The sequence below is a fragment of the Gymnodraco acuticeps genome, unplaced genomic scaffold (genome assembly GCF_902827175.1).
Source record: "Gymnodraco acuticeps unplaced genomic scaffold, fGymAcu1.1, whole genome shotgun sequence".
Taxonomy (NCBI): Eukaryota; Metazoa; Chordata; class Actinopteri; order Perciformes; family Bathydraconidae; genus Gymnodraco; species Gymnodraco acuticeps.
Genome location: NW_022992017.1, coordinates 4,364 through 24,541, shown reverse-complemented (window position 1 = coordinate 24,541; position 20,178 = coordinate 4,364). Strand labels below are relative to the sequence as shown.

At 42.3% G+C, this 20,178-nt stretch overlaps 1 protein-coding gene across 1 annotated transcript; it reads left to right on the top strand.

Moving 5' to 3' along the window:
• On the top strand, positions 1 to 17,349 carry LOC117536526 (gastrula zinc finger protein XlCGF49.1-like). The gene is made up of 4 exons (XM_034201432.1): positions 1 to 25; positions 1,470 to 1,519; positions 6,041 to 6,461; positions 17,228 to 17,349. The coding sequence occupies exons 2-4, from the start codon at positions 1,478 to 1,480 to the stop codon at positions 17,347 to 17,349; spliced, it is 585 nt and encodes a 194-aa protein (XP_034057323.1). The 5' UTR covers positions 1 to 25; positions 1,470 to 1,477.
• The last annotated feature ends 2,829 nt before the right edge of the window (positions 17,350 to 20,178 follow it).

Sequence of the window (20,178 nt, the reverse complement as noted above, 5' to 3'; positions counted from 1 at the left end):
GAGGAGAAGAAGGAGAAAATAAGAGGTGAGTGGATTAAACACCTGCAGAGGTTTCATTAAGTGTATTTACACCTCTTAGCTTACAGTTAATCACGAATCAGAAGTTATTTTATTTAACACAACAGCTATAATCTTGGAAGAAAGAAACTCACAAAAAAACGTTAAAATGTGCGACAAAAATAGTCTGAATCTATCTTTAAAAAAAGGTTAACAGCTACAGTCTAAAAGCTACAGTCTAACAGCTACAGTCTAACAGCTACAGTCTAACAGCTACAGTCTAACAGCTACAGTCTAACAGCTACAGTCTAAAAGCTACAGTCTAACAGCTACAGTCTAACAGCTATCGTCTGAAAGCTATCGGTTAACAGCTATCGTCTAAAAGCTATCGTCTAACGGCTAACGGCTATCGGCTAACAGCTACAGTTATTATTCCAGTTCGGCTCTGGGGGAGTAACAGTTGATATGTAATGCTCAGCTGACTTTATGTTAGTTATTTATTACACCAGTTGTCTTTAAGACGGTTTGAGTTGTTGTGTTGGTGCTCTTTACCATAGATATGGTTTTAACTATATGCTAACTAGCTTATTAGCATCGCCATTCACCGTGACGTTGCATTTTTCCCATTGAAATGAATGGGGTTCTTCAGTTAGCAGCTAACGCTAAGCTAAGCGACGGTTTAGCTCATTAGATAAATAGATATACTTTATTTAAATAATGATTTATCTTAAACTGGGAAATGATTGTGTCACAGCAGAAGTGTTTTCAGGCATTACACGAGTTAAACATATTTAAAAGATGCAATAAGATATCATAAAAATGAAGCATTCGCAGCAAGTTTACACACAGGACACATATCACTAGAGTATCTAAAGAATACACAATATACAGAAAATATTGTATACATGGAGTACATTAAACAGTCTCACTAGCTAATGTTTGCTTTCTGTGTTAACTTAGTGATGGTTAATGACACGGATAGCGTTATAACCATGGTTCAAACATCCATTAATGTCACTTTCTATGTGAATAAAGTCATTTTAATGAAATAAAAGTGAACAAACTGTGAGCTGTAAGTTAGAATGTAAGTTGCTACACAGATTATGATGAATTATATCTAAATATTTGTATTATATTAATAATAATTTACACAGAAAACCAACTTTGTATCGTAATGGTTAAAGTCATTTGAATGTAATGTTAATAACTATCTGACCTTTCTATCATTTTCTCCTCTGCTTAGCATCACATTGACTAAATGGATCAATTTGGAACATGTTTAGGTCACAGCAGCATAGAGATGAGACAAGGCACTGCACATGGTGTGATAAAACACTACATATAAGCATCTAGAAACATATCATTGAATAAACTCTTTGAATTCCTCCTCTTCACTCCTGATAGTTTATGATGAACTATATCTAAATATTTGTATCATATTAATAATGAAGCAGCTCTGTGGTCTTCATCAGGACAGCTGATGAGCAGCATGGAGGAGAAGAAAGAGACCCCTGGAGCTCAGGTCAGTGTGCACTTCATCACAATATATTCCTAATTCCAGCGTTTCCGCCAGGCGGGCTTCTTGCCTTCATTTGACGCCCTTATTCAGCTCGGAACGCCCTATACAGACATAAATAAACCAGCGACTGTATTCTCCATGACACAGACAGTCTGTGGTTTGTACTTGTTTAACTTCTGTCTAGTTTCTGAACAGATATGAAGAGCTGTGAGCTCTGAGGACTAACAGCTAACGGCTGATGTTGGTTTTGTGGTTCACATTGTCACTACCCGATCTGCAGCCCTGCCCTATCTGCAGTACGCATGTGCGAGATGGTCCGCCATATTTGACAACTCCATACGGCAATTCTAATAGGACATTTGACGTCTAGACGGCTGCCCGATTTGCATCGTGCATGCGCGAGTCATAAACGTCTCGTATCTTTATTAAAATATTTTATTTTATTTGAAATAAAATGAAGGACATTCACAGTTAATGTAATTAGATATAAATTATGAATGCCATACATATTGCATACATTCACAGTCAATATTTCTTCAATATGTATGTATGATGGCTGTCTAACAGAAGTTACATCCATTTCTCACTTATTCTGACAATGTACTTAACCCAATCAAATGACCCAATGAAAGGAGTTGTTCAATAATAGTGAAGTCACGTTGTAATAACAATAACTCATCTCTCTCGTTCAGATTAATATTGTCGGATTTTTTGAGTGTTATTTTTCTGCTTTGCCAAACGCCACTGTGTCAAATGTCCTATTAGAGTTGCCGTATGGAGTTGTCAAATATGGCGGACCATCTCGCACATGCGCACTGCAGATAGGGCAGGGCTGCAGATCGGGTAGTGACACACATTGAAGATGACGTCACGGCTGCGCCTACACTGGCTCAACGCTAACTTTTAAAAGTGGTTGCCAGGCTGGCAACCAGGCATCAGCTTTTGGTTGCCAAAACTGAAAATACGGTTGCCATTTTTAGTCCCCTTATATTTTAAATAATTAAGATACTATACAGTTATGCATCAACTTAATAATGAGCACGTGACACAAAAAAAATGTCAAATGCTTTACAATAAGTAATGAACACACTTATTTGAAACTAAAGTGGTAGTAAACTTGTCCCTCAATTGCTGGTATACAAAATACCAGTAGTGCAGCTGTTGTTCTTCACAGATCCCTCACAAATGAATTGAGCAAGTCACTAGTTTCTTGGTCATCCGTTGTCTCCCTTTCAAATGTGGGTTTTCTTGACCTCTGTGCTGACCCCCACCATAGATCCATTGGCCCTTCAGCATTGAAGTCTTGACCTCTGTGCTGACCCCCACCATAGATCCATTGGCCCTTCAGCATTGAAGTCTTGACCTTTGTGCTGACCCCCACCATAGATCCATTGGCCCTTCAGCATTGAAGTCTTGACCTCTGTGCTGACCCCCACCATAGATCCATTGGCCCTTCAGCATTGAAGTCTTGACCTCTGTGCTGACCCCCACCATAGATCCATTGGCCCTTCAGCATTGAAGTCTTGACCTCTGTGCTGACCCCCACCATAGATCCATTGGCCCTTCAGCATTGAAGTCTTGACCTTTATGCTGACCCCCACCATAGATCCATTGGCCCTTCAGCATTGAAGTCTTGACCTTTGTGCTGACCCCCACCATAGATCCATTGGCCCTTCAGCATTGAAGTCTTGACCTCTGTGCTGACCCCCACCATAGATCCATTGGCCCTTCAGCATTGAAGTCTTGACCTCTGTGCTAACCCCCACCATAGATCCATTGGCCCTTCAGCATTGAAGTCTTGGATTGGCCAGACTAATACATTTCTAATGTTAAATAAATGAAAACCATTCACAGTTAAGAATTATATATTAATTATTAATGCTGTAAATTACCTTTAAATATGTCTAACTATATTTAAAATGTGTTACCTTTTTATAGAAGTGATTATATTTGTATGCCAATATTTTTTCCTAGGTAAAGTTTCGTTTAGCACTTTTATTTTGGTAGTAATAAGATCAGGACTCTTATTTTGAAGGAACTTTTACCGGAAATGAATGCACAACGGAGCAGAATGTACTTATATATTTCGCCTCCCAAGACTTTACACATTTCCTCCTTGCCTTTGTTCAGGTTCATCTTGCGCTTTATCAGTTGAATCACTTTGAACATTCGTTTGAGATGTTGACGGGTTGGCCGAACTTTTTACCCCACAGTCAAACAACTTAATTTGCTTCGCCATTTTTTGTAAAACAAACACACGGCGCACCGCGCACGCGAGTAAACGTGCATCGCTTTCTGGCTCCGTAATCACACCAATGCACGTGCAACTTAAGTATCAGGCTCCGACTGGTCAATCAATCAATCAATGTTTATTTATAGCCCAATATCACAATGTCTCAGTGGACTTCACAGTTTGTACAAAATATCAGTATGACAATACGACACCCTCTGTCCTTAGACCCTCACATCGTACAAGGAAACACTTCCGAAGAAAACCCACAGTTTTAAGGGAACAATGGGAGAAACCTCAGGGAGAGCAACAGAGGAGGGATCCCTCTCCCAGGACGGACAGACGTGCAATAGATGCCGTGTGTAAATTGAAAAGATAATACATTTGCAACATAGGTAGACCAAATGTTTGGAAATGCATGTGTGACTGGTCACAACAATAATTAAATATCACTCTTAATCAGTGTTGTGCTAGTTACTGAAAACCAGTATCTAGTTACCATTACTAGTTACTTCATTTCAAAAGTAACTCAGTTACTCTACTAGTTACTTAAACCAAAAAGTAATGCGTTACTGTGAAAAGTAACGTTTTAGTTACTTAAAAAAAGGGCTCCCATTAATGCCCTTATAGCCTTCATTTCAGTACTGTTATTGCATTGGAGCAGGGGTAGCCAACACGGTGCCCGCGGGCACTCAGTCGCCTGCAGGGGCAACGTGAGGCGCCCGCCGGGCACGTTCTAAAAATAGCTCGCCAAGAAAATCCAAAATGTAAAAAATACACAAAACAAAAAACGAAATGTAATTAAAAGAATCTACCCCATGCAAACGAAACCTAAATCATAGCGAACTCTATCTACTTACTACAACTCTATATCTATCTAACTCCCCTCCTCCCCCCACCCCCACAATGAATATCGACCAATCACGTTCTTGCTTGATTTGCGGGACCAGCGTTGCAGTCGGGAAGAAAAGCAATGTGGCACCTCCCCGCTGATTTTCCTTCTGGCAGAATCTACACATCAGCCCCATTGAACAGCCTATCATGCAGCCTATACAGCACATGAGGGGCAGAGCTTTACTGTGTGTGTTGTAACTTGCATATATTTATTCCACTTGACGCACACACACACGCATGGCGTAATCTCCAGGGGGGACAGGGGGGGGGACATGTCCCCAGCACTTTTCGAAATCCCGTTTGCCACGGAGGAGCACACAGTGTGTGTGTGTGTGTGTGGTGTGGTGTGTGTGTGTGTGTGGTGTGTGTGTGTGTGTGTTGTGTGTGTGTGTGTGTGTGTGTGTGTGTGTGTGTGTGTGTGTGGTGTGTGTGTGTGTGTGTGTGTGTGTGTGTGTGTGTGTGTGTGTGTGTGTGTGTGTGTGTGTGGGTGTGTGTGTGTGTGTGTGTGTGTGTGTGTGTGTGTGTGTGTGTGTGTGTGTGTGTGTGTGTGTGTGTGTGTGTGTGTGTGTGTGTGTGTGTGTGTGTGTGTGTGTGTGTGTGTGTGGTTCTAATGAAGGTAAACACAGTGAAGGCACTGCTCTTCTCAGATTCTGCTGAGTTACACTTTACTGCCTCCTGGTGCTGCAGAGATTTCATGAAGTGAAGGAGGTTTTCCTTCTATAAAACAGCTGTGGGCAGCAGATACTGTGAGAGTCACAGACATGAATACATAGGTCAAGGAAGACTGGTTCACACACTCTCCTGTTTTGCCGATCCGGTGCTTGAACAAATAACTCTACACCCCTGGCCGAAATGACAGAGTTTGAAATATATCTCAAATAATGTATGTATTTCCCCACATAAACAAAACAGTCTGCAATGAAACTGCTGTCTCTTGTGCGCTCCACTTCCTACTTTCTCCTGCGAACGAGAAGAGACTTTCTCTCTCTTTTTTTTTTCTTTCATTGCCCTCTAGCGACTTCGTACAATAAAAAAACAAATGCATATATTTTATTTTAAAAAGTAAAGTCCTTTCGAGTCATCTGTCTCAAGCCTAAGTCAAGTCTCAAGTCATGAATACCAAGTCAAAGTCGAGTCTTTTATCAATGTTAGTCAAGCAAGTCTCAAGTCAAAAAATATAAGAGTCAAGTCATGTGACTCGAGTCCCCCACCTCTGGTATATACTTTGGTTAGTATATTGCTGTATTACTGTATCAAAAATAATACAAATATAATAAACACAAACAGATAAGTAGTATTTTGTTAACTCAAGGTCTATATTAAGTGAGTTTTTATTGTGTTAACTTGTGTATTTATGCTTTTTAGATTGACTTTCTCTCTTTCTCTGTCCGTCGTTCTAGAAACCGAAAGGAAAAGAAAGACATCACAGCTGTCAGCAATGTGACCAATCCTTTTCAACATCTGGAAATTTAAAGCGCCACCTGCTTGTTCACACTGGAGAAAAACGGTACGGCTGTGAAGAGTGTGGGAAAACTTTCACTCAATCAGATAATCTCAAAACACATCAACCTATTCACACTGGAGAAAAACCGTACAACTGTGAAGAGTGTGGGAAAACTTTCGCTCATTCAAGTTCTCTCGAAACACATCACCTTATTCACACTGGAGAAAAACCGTACAGCTGTGAAGAGTGTGGGACAACTTTCGCTACATCAGGTGCTCTCAAAACACATCACCGTATTCACACTGGAGAAAAACCGTACAGCTGTGAAGAGTGTGGGAAAACTTTCGCTCGTTCAGGTTCTCTCACAACACATCACCGTATTCACACTGGAGAAAAACCGTACAACTGTGAAGAGTGTGGGACAACTTTCGCTACATCAGGTGCTCTCAAAACACATCACTGTATTCACACTGGAGAAAAACCGTACAGCTGTGAAGAGTGTGGGACAACTTTCGCTACATCAGGTGCTCTCAAAACACATCACTGTATTCACACTGGAGAAAAACCGTACAGCTGTGAAGAGTGTGGGACAACTTTCGCTACATCAGGTGCTCTCAAAACACATCACCGTATTCACACTGGAGAAAAACCGTACTGGTGTGAAGAGTGTGGGAAAATATTCACTACATCAGGTGCTCTCAAAACACATCTTCGTGTTCACTGCAATTAAGCATATTTAGTTTTTTCACTTTACAATAAACAATTCCCATCTATTGGCCATGTGTTGGGTAATCCTTTTTTCCATTACAGATCCCATCCCAACAGCGCCATCTGTTGACGTAACATAATGTTCACTGTTCCTTTAAGTTTTGTTTTCTGGCTGTCCATCTGCCGAACAGCTGACATTATTGCAGCATTAAATCCAAGCCATTGTCCAATACAGCTTATGTATCAATATACAATCCAGTTGTAATGCTGCTCATACATGCATGCACACAACAGTCTATGGGGCAGCAACCAAACAGACAGTAACGGAAATATAGTGGAAGAAATGCTGGAGGAAAGAACACTAGTATGCCTTAATGATGGACATGGCACAAGAGTAGATGAACACAGGGGGAAAGTCTCATGCCTGGATCTGATATTAGTGTCAAACTGTTTGGTTCATACATGCGAATGGTTTGTTTTGAATAACTCCACTGACCATTATCCAGTGCTTACTAAAATGAATAATAATGTGTGTATATGCAGGAAGGAGGTGTGATAACCAGGTGGTGCTTTGCTAAAGCTGATTGGGGAAATGTAGGATATGGTGTGAGGAGTCGGTACACCTGCTAACATGAGAGGGAAGCATAGAGGTCATTACAAGCCAAATAACGCAACATATACTAAATGCAGAAGAGAACAGTATACCCAAAAAAACAACCAAGGGTAGGAAGAAAGTGGTGCCATGGTGGAATGAGGAATGCAGCAGGGCTATTAAAGAGCGAAACGATGCACTTAGAGAAAAGAAAATCATGACACAAAATAATGTTATAGAGTTTCAAAGGAAAGGGGCAGCTGCTCGAAGGACAATAAAACACACACAAAAGAGAACATGGAGAGAATTGTGTTCTACCATTGGCAGAGGAGTAACATTAGGTGATGTCTGGTCCATGTTTAAGCGGATGAGTGGGGAAAGGAAATCCATGGGGAGAGGCTGGCAGTGACAGATGAAGAGAAGGCAGGTATGTTAGGAAGGACACTTGCAGCAGTACATAGTGGGGAGCATCTCAGTGATATTCATAGGCAGCAAAAACAGCACTTACTAGCAGAGAATGAAAACGTGAAGGAGAAGAGACAGGATAATATCAGCTCTGGATGTGGAATTAGTAAGAGTGAGTAATGATGTGGGAAAAACATTGAAAATGAAAGAGATAATGGCAATAGTGTACTTTGACATTGAAAAGGCGTATGACTCTATGTGGAGGGATGGGTTACTGATCACATTGAGTATATGGGTATTGGAGGGAGAATGTTCAATTGGGTAAGGGCCTTTTTAACAGACAGGACATTTAGAGTAAAGGTTGGAGCAGATATTTCCTATTATTTAGAAATAGAAAATGGTATTCCCCAAGGGAGTGCAGTCAGTCCAATATGATTTAACATCATGATTAATGACATATTAACATGCTTAGACACATGCATCCAATCGGCTCTGTATGCAGATGATGGGGCTATGTGGATGAGGGAAGACATGCCCCATACGTAATGGAGAAGCTAGAGCGATTAAAAAAAGTGGAGAGGTGGTCATATAACTGGGGATTCAAAATGTCAGAAAGCAAGTCATGCTACAGGTATTTACAAACAAACACAAGATTGATGGCCAACAGCTAACACTATATGATCGTCCAAAGACAAAGGTGAATGAGTTCAAATACCTAGGACTGTGGTTTGATAGCAAAAATGCATATTAATCAAGTGGAAAACAAAATGCTAAAAAGTATTAAATGTATTGCGAGCTGTAGCTGGATGCAACTGGGGCGCAGACAAACAAGCATTGATAGACATTTACAGATCAATGATGAGGTTGTAGACTATAGACTATGGTTATAATAGCGTATGGAGCAGCAGCAAAAACATCGCTTTAAAAAAATTGATAGACTACAATATAAAGCATTGCGGCTGTGTATTGGAGCGATAAAGTCATCCCCTATCAATGCAGTTCTGATAGAAGCAGGAGAGACACTGCTGGAGATCAGAAGAGAGAAACTTGCTCTGTCATACTGGGTCAGGCTACAAGGAAGTGTAGAGGAACATATCATAAACAGAAAACTACAGGATTGGGCATGAGGGGGTGAAAGGGAACGAGTGCGCATGAGGGGGTGAAAGGGAACGAGTGCGCATGAGGGGGGGAAAGGGAACGAGTGTGCTGATAAATGAGCAAAAAGTGCACTACAAAAGGAAATAACTTTACCAGCTGAACTTGGAGAAGGAGAAGGAAAAGCAGTCATTAAGAGGAAAGGGATGGAGATCTGGCAGAAAAGGTGGGAGGAAGACCAGAAAGGCAAAGAGTATCATCAAGTTCAAAAGACAATCACAATTAATATTTAACACATCCCCAGTCTCCTGTCATGCCAACCTGCTCCTTTATTTCACATAAGTAATTTAAACACATTTAAGCCAACTACTCACAAAGTTGTGGCAATTTAATACTCACAACATGAAAGAATCAAAAAGAAATCAATAAAAACACAAGCATCAGTATAATTGAGCAGTTATGATACAGCCAGATGGCTACTGCAACACACACACACATCCTACTCTGCTGCCTATAGCATATGTCTATATAAGGGTATTTCCTCTCCGTCTCCTTCTCCTGACAGGGAAGTTTTCACTTCTCTCTTTCCAGCTTCTTGTTCATATAAACTGCTACTATTAAATACAAAGTAATTATGTACACACATGAATATATAAAAACACACTTCTTATATATCAGGGGACATTAAAATGAATATACCAAAAATTACACTGTATTAAACTTCCTGCTATAATATATTAATGTAATTATCTTCAGCACACACACACACACACACACACACACACACACACACACACACACACACACACACACACACACACAGTAATGCTGACAGCAAAGACATGATGACTTCAAAGTTTAATATCCGTCCTCAGAGAATCGAGAATGGGGGAGAGATGGCAGCAACACACAGCACAGAATAATTACCGAAACTAAACAAAGTGTTTTTATTTATTTATTAAAATTATAACTACAAACTGAAAAAACAGGGGAAGCCCGGCTTCCCTTGGCCTCCGGGAGAAAACGCCACTGACTAACATAGAACTGCAGGAGAGGAATAAGGCCTCTTTAAAACATGCATCCAGCAGGTGTTCCTGAACTTCAGCAGCACGCTGACCTCTAGTGAATCAACACAGAGAGATATTCTCATACGGACCATTTACAACGAGGTGTGTGTATCTAGAGCAGGGGGTCCACACTTTCTTCACTGAGGGCCACATACAGAAAAACATACGAAGGTCTGGGCCGCTCACTCGAGGTTAATCGCCTCATAAGCTCTGTTATAAGTCAGCAAAATCAATCAAATGTAGGTGAAAATAGGGAGGCGTGAATTACACCAGAAATGCAGTAAAAAGACAAATATACGTAGATTAGATTCACACCTTAAAAAGGTGTGAAAGGAGGGATTTGTGGAGTCTATTTTTATATAACATTACAAGACTGATTCTTATTATTACATGATATGCTTATTGTGCTCATGAGATTGCTATGACGATAGAATAAATAGACACAATCACTAATCCCAGGTTCTGATGGGTTAGATACCAACGAGGGGAATAGTCAGAAGAAAGTTTTAGCTTGCAACAGAAAGTAGCAGAAGCCAGATGCAGGCACTGTAGAAGCAATGAGTTATTGAGGCTATGGCCTTGGCCGCCTGGGTTAGCTCCGCGCCCACGCATAGCTGGGAATCAGTATAACCAAGATTCCACTTTTCTGTAGAAGCTTCCTCAAAACAAATTACATGATGGTGCCAGAGTAGGGAGGGACTTCCACAGGCCGGCCGAATGCTGATTGGAGGATCGTGTTGCCAAGAGACTCTGAGTCTGCGCACCAACCAAAGAGAACCAGGTCTAAACCGCGGTATCTCTTCAGCTAGTCTTGACCAATCATAAATGTACGGGCAACGCCCTGTGTAATAAAATGTATTGTCGCACGAGGTTCGAAGCTCTTGACGGATTTGGTGGTTACAGATTATAGTTTTGCTGCCTGCGATTTCCAAGACGTGACGAGTCCTTGGCCAAGTGATATATATCTTTTGCTCTCTTTACAATAGATAGTTAAACTTAGAAGTTGTCTGTCTTTTCTGGAATGATGAACCCAACATTTTCTGTGTAAATTATTATTAATATAATACAAATATTTAGATATAATTCATCATAATCTGTGTAGCAATTTACATTCTAATTTACAGCTGACAGTTTTTTTTTATTCACATAGAAAGTGACATTAATGGATGTTTGAACCACGGTTATAACGCTATCCGTGTCATTAACTATCACTAAGTTAACACAGAAAGCAAACATTAGCTAGTGAGACTGTTTACTCCATGTATACAGTATTACTAATGAAATGGATGACCATTAGGAGGTGGTGGCGCTTGTCTTTTAAACTCAACCCTGTGAAACATAATATGATGTCTAAACATCTGAGCTCTGTTTAATATATTAAGATTTTTTTAGTGGTTTTTGATGTTTTTCACAACTTTGTAGCGGTAGAGAAATGTGATTTTAAAAAAGAAGTTTAATTTATTCAATCTTTCAAAATATGTATTAAGAATATAATGTGAGTCAAAGCATTCAGAGCTTCATGTTGACTCCTTCATAGAGTACGCAGAGTCAACTGAAATACAGTTCTCTTAATCCTCTCTTAGTTTTCCTCTGATGTTCTGTACATGGTGCTTATCAGAAATGCATCCATCATGGGGCATTTTCCTGCATTTTTAATGTAATTAAAAGGGTCTTTTTCCATCAGTGCAGATGAACCCAGCAGGAAGAGCACAGATCTAATCAGAGCTCAGACTAATGATGTCTGTCAGCCATTAGAATTATTCATTACACCTCTACTTTTACGGCTACAACATCACTGAATGTCTGCTGGGTACGATGCCAATAAAAAACCTCGGAGGGGAAACACTGAGAGAGAGAAGACGATGCAGATTTTAACAACTAAATGCCCGCCTCGTGTATCAGCGGCAGAGATGGTAAAAGCACACACATCCTTTACGGCCCGTCGCGTGCTTCAACAGAGACGCTTCCCATTCACTTTCAATGGGGTGACGTCACGCTTTGCCGAACTGCATTGTGGTTCCGTCGCGTCGCTTTGCCGCCGTTGCTTGCTTCGAAAGTTGAAAAAAGTTCAACTTTTCAAGCGTCGACGGAAGCGCCAGCCAATCAAATCATATGCCAGTACAAGCTCTAGCCAATCAAAACCGCTGCTTGTGTGTCCGGGGCGGGAGATTAATGTGATTGGTTGTTAGTCGCACGCCAGACACGCCCACCGGCAAGTTTAAACACGACGCTGCCATGTGGACGCACCGTAACTCAAGTAGAAGTACAGACACTCGTCTTTAAAATTGCTCTGGTAAAAGTAGAAGTACTGACTAAACTTCTTTACTCAAGTAAAAGTAAAGAGGCTTTGAAATGTACTTCAGTAATGGACAAGATCATATGCGACTTAGACACTAGGTTCCGCACCACTCAATGTATTGTGGAAGAATTTTCTGCTGTTCTGAAAGTTGGGCAGATTGCTGAGGATAAAGTCCCTTCTGTTTGCCAACCACTGATCAGGAAGTATTCAAGAGATCTTACACCTGAGTTTGAAAATGAAGTAAGACACCTGAACACTGTGTATGCTGCCACTTTCCACACTAACTTGTCCCCTCTTGGTCTCCTGAATGCAATTCACAAGATGCAGCTGCAAAGCATTTTTGGAGAATTGTGCATTGTTTTACGTATATTTTGCACACTGCCTGTGACTGTTGCAGGAGGTGAGAGAGCTTTCAGTAAGCTACAATTGATTAAAAAAAAACTATTTGAGGTCCACTATGTCTCAGGACAGGCTTTGCAGTCTTGCCATGCTGTCCATTGAAAGCCAGTTAGCTAGAAAGCTGGACTTCAAGGACTTAATCAGTGACTTTGCCTGTAATGCCCCTTTCACACCAACGCGTTTTCAGCTCCGGCTCGGACCTGGAGCCTGAAAAGTGCCGGTTTTTCCTGTTCACACCGCAGCGGCGCCGCCTCTGAGTTCCGGAATCCGGTTCACTTCCAGCTCCAAAAATTGTTGGTCTAGAGGCGAGAGTTTCGGAGCTAAGAGGTGGCGTCGCTCAACAGCTGTTTGACGCTCGGCGTAACCTTGGCGCACTGCCACTCCAACATCCAATCCCAGACCTTGAAGATTAATCACGGGGACTGTAGTCCTAAACGATAGCTGGGGATTATGGGTAGTGTAGTGTCTTCGGCCAACCTAAACTCAAAAATGTTGGCAATGATGCTCGAAATGTCCCTTATAGGCCTACGTCTGTTTCCGGTTATTTTTATTTTGAAATTCAGTTCCTGACGAACGCCAAAAAAGCCCGAGATTATGGAATTAAACCAATAAATAAAAGCAAGGATACTTGTGTGTTATTAGTGAGTAAATAACAGTGTGTTATTTTGAAAAGAATAACAAATTAGAAGGAAAAAAAGATTTTAAAAATACGAGGCTCTGAGCCCCATTTATTTTCCTCAGAGACGGCAACACTAAAGGTCTAAAATAAAGATCTAAATGAATATTTGGGATGTTCTTGCCTTTAGATTCTCCCAATAAGTCCAAGTACAGAGGGTGACTTTGTTGTGAAAAAACACATTTCCACCAAAAAAACGTTAGCAACCATGAATGTGTACACATTCATGAAGTAATCTTCGTCATAACTAGCAAACTAAACATCATGTACATCTACTGCACAAATCATCAGAAATAAAAACTCATTACTCGCATAAAATGACATCAAAACGCATTTTAATGGCCAAATGAACCTTAAAATAGGCCTTTTCCACCGAGAATAACACGAAGGTCGGCCATTGTTGTTGATCACGTGGTCTGGGAGCTGTTGCAGCGTCCATAGCAACCACCTTAGCAACCATGAATGTGTACACATTCATGAAGTAATCTTCGTCATAACTAGCAAACTAAACATCATGTAAATCTACTGCACAAATAATCAGAAATAACAACTCATATTAATCGCATAAAATGACATCAAAACGCATTTTAATGGCCAAATGAACCTTAAATGTAGGCATTTTCCACCGAGAATAACACGAAGGTCGGCCATTGTTGTTGATCACGTGGTCTATGAAGGTCTATGGGACGCCCTGCCCGTAGAAGCCTGACGGTCAAGGGGTCCGCTGTGAACAATGTGGATTATCTTCGACAGCACATATTTAAAAGTTAATTTTTAAGACTTGAGATGTATCACTTCGTTGCTAACTAGCCGCTGGGGAATGTTTAAAACCAATTATCTGCTTAAAACAATCCGATTTGTGTTGGAGTCGGTGGCTAACAGCTAGCTTGTCAGGCTAACTGCTAGCTTGAAGACCGAATAACGTTTCTATTTTAGCTAACAGTGTGTCTTTTTGCGGTAAATGATGGTACCTGGGCTAAAACGGGGTTTTAAGAACTATATAGAGGATTTACAAACATGGAACAAGCAGGACAACAAGGAGAAACTGAGCAAAGTCACATGATACACAATAACAGCCGAGAGTCGCATCTACTTCTGACCCATGGGAGCTTATTTCGGAAAAGTTTGTATTGTAGTCAATGGGGAGAGAAAGATTATCTTTCGATGCCGTTTGAATTGTGCCACGAATTACACATATGATGTTTGTCAATCTTAAAAAATAATTTCCACGTCAAAAAAAGTCATAGTTTGTCGTAAAACTGTTGAAATATAAGACTATGAAAAATACGCAAGTAGAAAGACTACAAATCCCAGAGTCCCGGTCCCGCATGCTGGCTCTCACGGAACCGACTAACTCCCCTTGTGTGTATGCACAGCTCTCAACACGCCCAGACTTGGAGTGATTTTCACCTCTTTTAATACTGTCCGCCTCGTTCTGAAAGAAAGAAGTGAAATGTTTTCAACGTGACAGCCGTCTTGGTGTGTGGTGCGAGACGGGAGATGTAGTTCATTGAGCTGCCCCCCCTTGCCCCCCCGTAGATCCGCCCCTGCCTGAGACACAGTGTCTCCTTGGGGCTTAACAGGTTACAAAAATATATTAAAAAAAATAAAAAAATAATTTTTAATAAACAAGGTAAATATTATATAATTGGTATTGTTACAGAATAATTCTCCTTTACTCCTAGATATGTAACCTTTTGCCCTTTGACGTTTATGACCAACCCTGATGTCTGTTATCTCCCTTACGGAATGGGCTGCCTGAGCCATATGTTGTTGTTCCCAGTTTATCACCGGGCAACTCTCGGTCATAAATGGTTTATGGTTGTGAGAACGCTGGAACACTTCCTTCTCGGTGTTTGTGGACTCCAAGGTGTAATCTTCGAGGCCATGAGGGTCAGACAAGTGATTCAGTGTCCCCAGATGTTTAGGCTATCTCTAGTGTTCCCAGATGTTTAGTTTATCTCCCTCACTATGTTGATTACTCTTTGTGAACCTATTAAAAGTTCTAGCAAAAGAGAGGCGCTTCAGAATTGATGTGGCAACTCTCCCGTGCAGTCAGATCCGTGACTGCTGTGACTTGTGATGTGAATCCTCCGGCCGATACTCCTAAATAAACCATCAGTGTTTGACATCAAAACTCCTGCTCATCCCGTGTCTCCTTCATGAGTCGGTGACTCCCACTGCAATGCTACACAGAAGTTTCCCCGACAGGTATCAGTCAAATGTATAATCTACAATAAAATATCGTTTAAAATTGTGTTACGATGTCTAAAGTTACTGATAAGTGATAAGTCACATGTTTCCTGCCTGGCCTTGCCCGTGTATCATTACCTTCTCTCGTCTGGGCGCTATGCACAGCGCCCAGACGAGAGTGCAGCAAGTGCAGCAGAAGGCAACTGTTGCTATCTTTAAACTATGCCGGCGAAACATTATTTCAGCCAATCAGCGTCGTCAAATCTGATGGTCACAGGGCCCGGTGCAGTCTGTGAGTTGTTTGGACTCGTATCCAAGGAGACAAAACAGGAAGCTGTCATTCACTCTGGAAGCTATCATTAGCAGCTAATAGGAAAACTATTGTGTCCATAAAAATGGAATTATGAATTAGCTACCTAAAGCTACGTCGTGTGTTGTCTGTATTTGCTTCCCCTGTTGCGAGTTCTGATCGCTCAGTGATGATACTTATATTTCTAGAATCTGTGGAATCTCAGCTTGTTAGCTAAGCTTGTGTGTGCATATCCAATAAGTATATCCATTAATTTATACCTAGAGTGAGTTTGCATTTTTTCGCTCAGGGCTCATTTAGACGCTTCTTGTGAGACTTGTGTTTTGTTTCGGTAAACATGGTTCATATAATCAGTTAGCTGAGTTTCTTCCCGTTAAATGAGTAGGACACATGAATAGTTTATTACATTTTAAGAAGCGCTGAGACACAGTTTCGTGAGAAAAAAACGGGGGAAAAAGCCCCTTAACAGGTTAAATGGGAATTAAATCATATTAAGTAATTTTGAGTGTTCCCAAAGCCCCGGTGTTCTGCAGTGTGTGTGGGCCTACTGTACTGTTGCACAGTTTATACTGTAGAAACTATGTCCAGGACAAGGTGTTTGGAAGTTTTGGAAGATTCATAGCTAACCACACTGAATTATGGAGGTATTGATCAGTCTTCTCATATTTTTAAGCCTCAATTTGTCCTCCCCCCCCCCCCCCCCCCCCCCCCCCCCCTCTAACATCACCAGAAGTTATAATTTAAGGGGTCTTTTCTCAATTTGTTTTACCGGGGGAGAATCCCCCCGGACCCCCCTAGTATTGTTTGATCACCATTTCCACAGCCCCACCTAAAATATTTTCCACCAGCCGCCACTGATTGAGGCTATACATTTACAGTGGAGGAAACAAGTATTTAACCCCCTTCAGATTTTGTAAGTTTACCAACTTATTTTTACAACTAAAAGCTCTTTTCAAAGGAAGAGCAGGTTGTAACCGAGGCTCTGTGTAGGTCAGAGTCTGAGCGCTGCTGCTCCTCCTGGAATGAGTCAGCGTTTGATAAGCCCTGCTCTCAGACACAGCCAGCTCCACTCTGTACTTCCTGGTTCCTCCCCTTCAGATCCAGGTGTAAAGTACAAGAGCTGATAGGCCACATTCACTGCTCACACACACACACACATGCTGTTCAGATAACCTGTCACACTAGTTTCAGCTCTCAGGAAGTGAAGCTCACACTCGCTGCTACTGAGAGGTGAATGGCGCAGAAAGGAGTTCAGCTGGACCGGGAACCTTCTCTTGTCCCATTCTGTCTGGATCTACTGAAGGATCCGGTGACGACTCCCTGTGGACACAGCGAAGTGCATGAAGTGTTTAAACGCACTGGGAATGGAGAGCTATTCCACAGCTGGCCCTCAGTGCAGGGCAGCGCTTCACAACCGAGGCCTTCCTGCTGAAGAACACCATGTTAGGCAGCTTTATGGAGGAGCTGAAGAAGACTGGACCCCCAGCTGCTCCTGCTGAATCTCTTCTATGCTGGAGCTGAAGATGTGGCCTGTGATGTCTGCAACGGGGAGGGAAGCTGAGAGCCTGTAAGTCCTGCCTCGTGTGTCTGGCCGCTTATGGGACCAACACCTCCAGCCGTCATTATGAATTTGCCTGTCTTTAAAAAACACAAGCTGGTGGAGCCCTCCAAGAAGCTCCAGGAGAACATCTGCTCATCGTCACGACGATGGTGATGAAGCTTTCTGCCGGCACTGATCAAGCAGAGTAATCTGTTATCTCTGCTCTATGGACGAACACAAAGGCCAACGACACGGTGTCAGCTGCAGCAGAGAGGACTGAGAGGCAGAGAAGAGCTGAGGGGAAGTCGACTCAACATCCAGCAGAGGATCCAGGATGGAGAGAAGGGGAGGTGAAGCTGCTTCAGCACGAGGTGCAGGCCTCATGGCTCTGCTGATAAAGCAGTGGAGGACAGTGAGAAGACGTTCACTGAGCTGATCACGTCTCATGGAGAAGAGAAGCTCTGATGGTGAAGCAGCAGCTCAGATCCCAGCAGAAGAGAGAAGTGAGTCGAGTCAGAGAGCTCCAGGAGAAGCTGGAGCAGGAGATCAGGGAGCTGAAGGGGAGAGACGCTGAGCTGAAGCTGCTGCTGTCTCACACAGAGGATCACAACCAGTTCCTGCTCAGCTACCCCTCACTGCCAGCCCTCAGTGAAGCTACACACTCCTCCAGCATCAACCTCCGTCCTCTGAGCTACTTTGAGGACGTGATGGCGGCCCTGTCAGCAGTCAGAGACAAACTACAGGACGTCCTGAGAGAGGAATGGGTGGATGTTTTACTGTCAGCAGCAGAGCCCACCACCAGAGCTTGGTTCTTAAAATATTCACAGGAGATCACTCTGGATCCAAACACAGCAGAGACACATCTGTTATTATCTGAGGGGAGCAGAAAAGCAACATTCATGAACCAACAACAGTCTCATTCCAGTCACCCAGACAGATTCACTGGATGGTATCCTCAGGTCCTGAGTAGAGAGAGTCTGACTGGACGTAGTTACTGGGAGGTGGAGTGGAGAGGGGCAGGAGTTCGTGTTGCAGTCGCATACAAGAATATCAGCAGAGCAGGGACTGGATGTTTATTTGGACACAATGACAAATCTTGGTCCTTAGATTGTTTCCAACACAGGTATTAATTTCTTCACAACAGTATCAGCACTCCCGTCTCAGGTCCTCGGTCCTCCAGAGTAGGAGTGTACCTGGATCACAGAGCAGGTGTTCTGTCCTTCTACAGCGTCTCTGAAACCATGACTCTCCTCCACAGAGTGCAGACCACGTTCACTCAGCCGCTGCATGCTGGACTTTATCTTTATTATATTAATGGAGACACAGCTGAGTTTTGTAAACTCAAATAGCCTGAAGTCCTTGGAGGAACTCTTCTACTTCTTAAACTCACCGTGTGTCCATCAGAGCTGATTGTCCATGTCTTCACTGCAGAGATCAGCTGTCAATCAAACATGATGGGCGGGGCTTCAACATCCTCTCACGAGTTGTTCTGTAGATGCTGGACTTTCTTCCGGCTCCTTCCTGTGTCTGTGTAGCATGGAGGCTGTCACTGCTCAGGAGGATCCTTGTTCACCTGTAAACTTTGCTCTAAATATGTGTTGGATATTTCTTTTGATTCTTGTTGTTGTTTCTCTTGAGTCTTCAGAGAGAAAGCAGCAGAGCTTCTTTTATTGTGCACATTTTATTCCACTTTCTAAAACAACAGAGACATTTATAATCACATGTATTATTCTGACAGATGAAATGATATCACTTCCTGTCATGATCATAATAATAAGTACATCATTTATTATTCTGCTGTAAATAACTTGAGTCTTTCATCGGGAAATAAATTGTATAATATTACAGTTATTGTTTTGCAGACTAATTGTTGTTGTTGTTGTTGTTGTCCAAATAGAAAGTGGGTACTCTGATGTTTTATAGAACATAACTTATCAGGATAATAATCAATAAGGATATCATGTATGGTTCTGTTTGAAACAGCTGAGATGAAACACATGGTGTGGAGAAAGTGAAGCTGATCATGAAATCATTGAACAGACTTCACTGATGGGATGTGTGATCAAATTAAATGGATAATTAATAAAGGTTTGTCTTTCAAAAACAAAAAGGATGTTCTTCTTGTATTATGTCCAAGGTGCCGTACGAAGCTGATGGAGGTGATCTGAGACTTTGAAGCTCAGCGCAAGTTCAACCAGGAAGACCGTCTTTATTCATTCATTTACTATTTCCAAGTTACTACTCTCTCTCCTCTCAATAAGTGATCGGGGGCGTCACTCCCCAGCTTAACCAATCACTTCGCTCCATTCTCACAAGCTTATCATAGTGCCCTGGTAAACCTTTTAAATCTGCTCTCCCCTCTGACAGCTGTCATTTCAGGTGACTCGACGCAACCCCCCCCCACCCTTTCCACCTCCTGTCCCTCTGAATCCAGGGTCAAGCTAAGCCCCTCCCCTTCAGACCGACCCCGACCATCCATTCACCACCACCACCAGGGTCAAGCTAAGCCCCTCCCCTTCAGACCGACCCCAACCATCCATTCTCCACCACCAGGGTCAAGCTAAGCCCCTCCCCTTCAGACCGACCCCAACCATCCATTCACCACCACCAGGGTCAAGCTAAGCCCCTCCCCTTCAGACCGACCCCAACCATCCATTCTCCACCACCAGGGTCAAGCTAAGCCCCTCCCCTTCAGACCGACCCCACCCATCCATTCTCCACCACCAGGGTCAAGCTAAGCCCCTCCCTTCAGACCGACCCCCCATCCATTCACCACCACCAGGGTCAAGCTAAGCCCCTCCCCTTCAGAC

Coding starts and splice junctions, on each gene's coding strand:
- LOC117536526 (XM_034201432.1), top strand. CDS start 1,478: ATGAGCAGCATGGAGGAGAAGAAAGAGACCCCTGGAGCTCAG. Junction 1,520..6,040: donor AAGAGACCCCTGGAGCTCAG/GTCAGTGTGCAC, acceptor CCGTCGTTCTAG/AAACCGAAAGGAAAAGAAAG. Junction 6,462..17,227: donor TTCTCTCACAACACATCACC/GTATTCACACTG, acceptor CCCTCAGTGCAG/GGCAGCGCTTCACAACCGAG.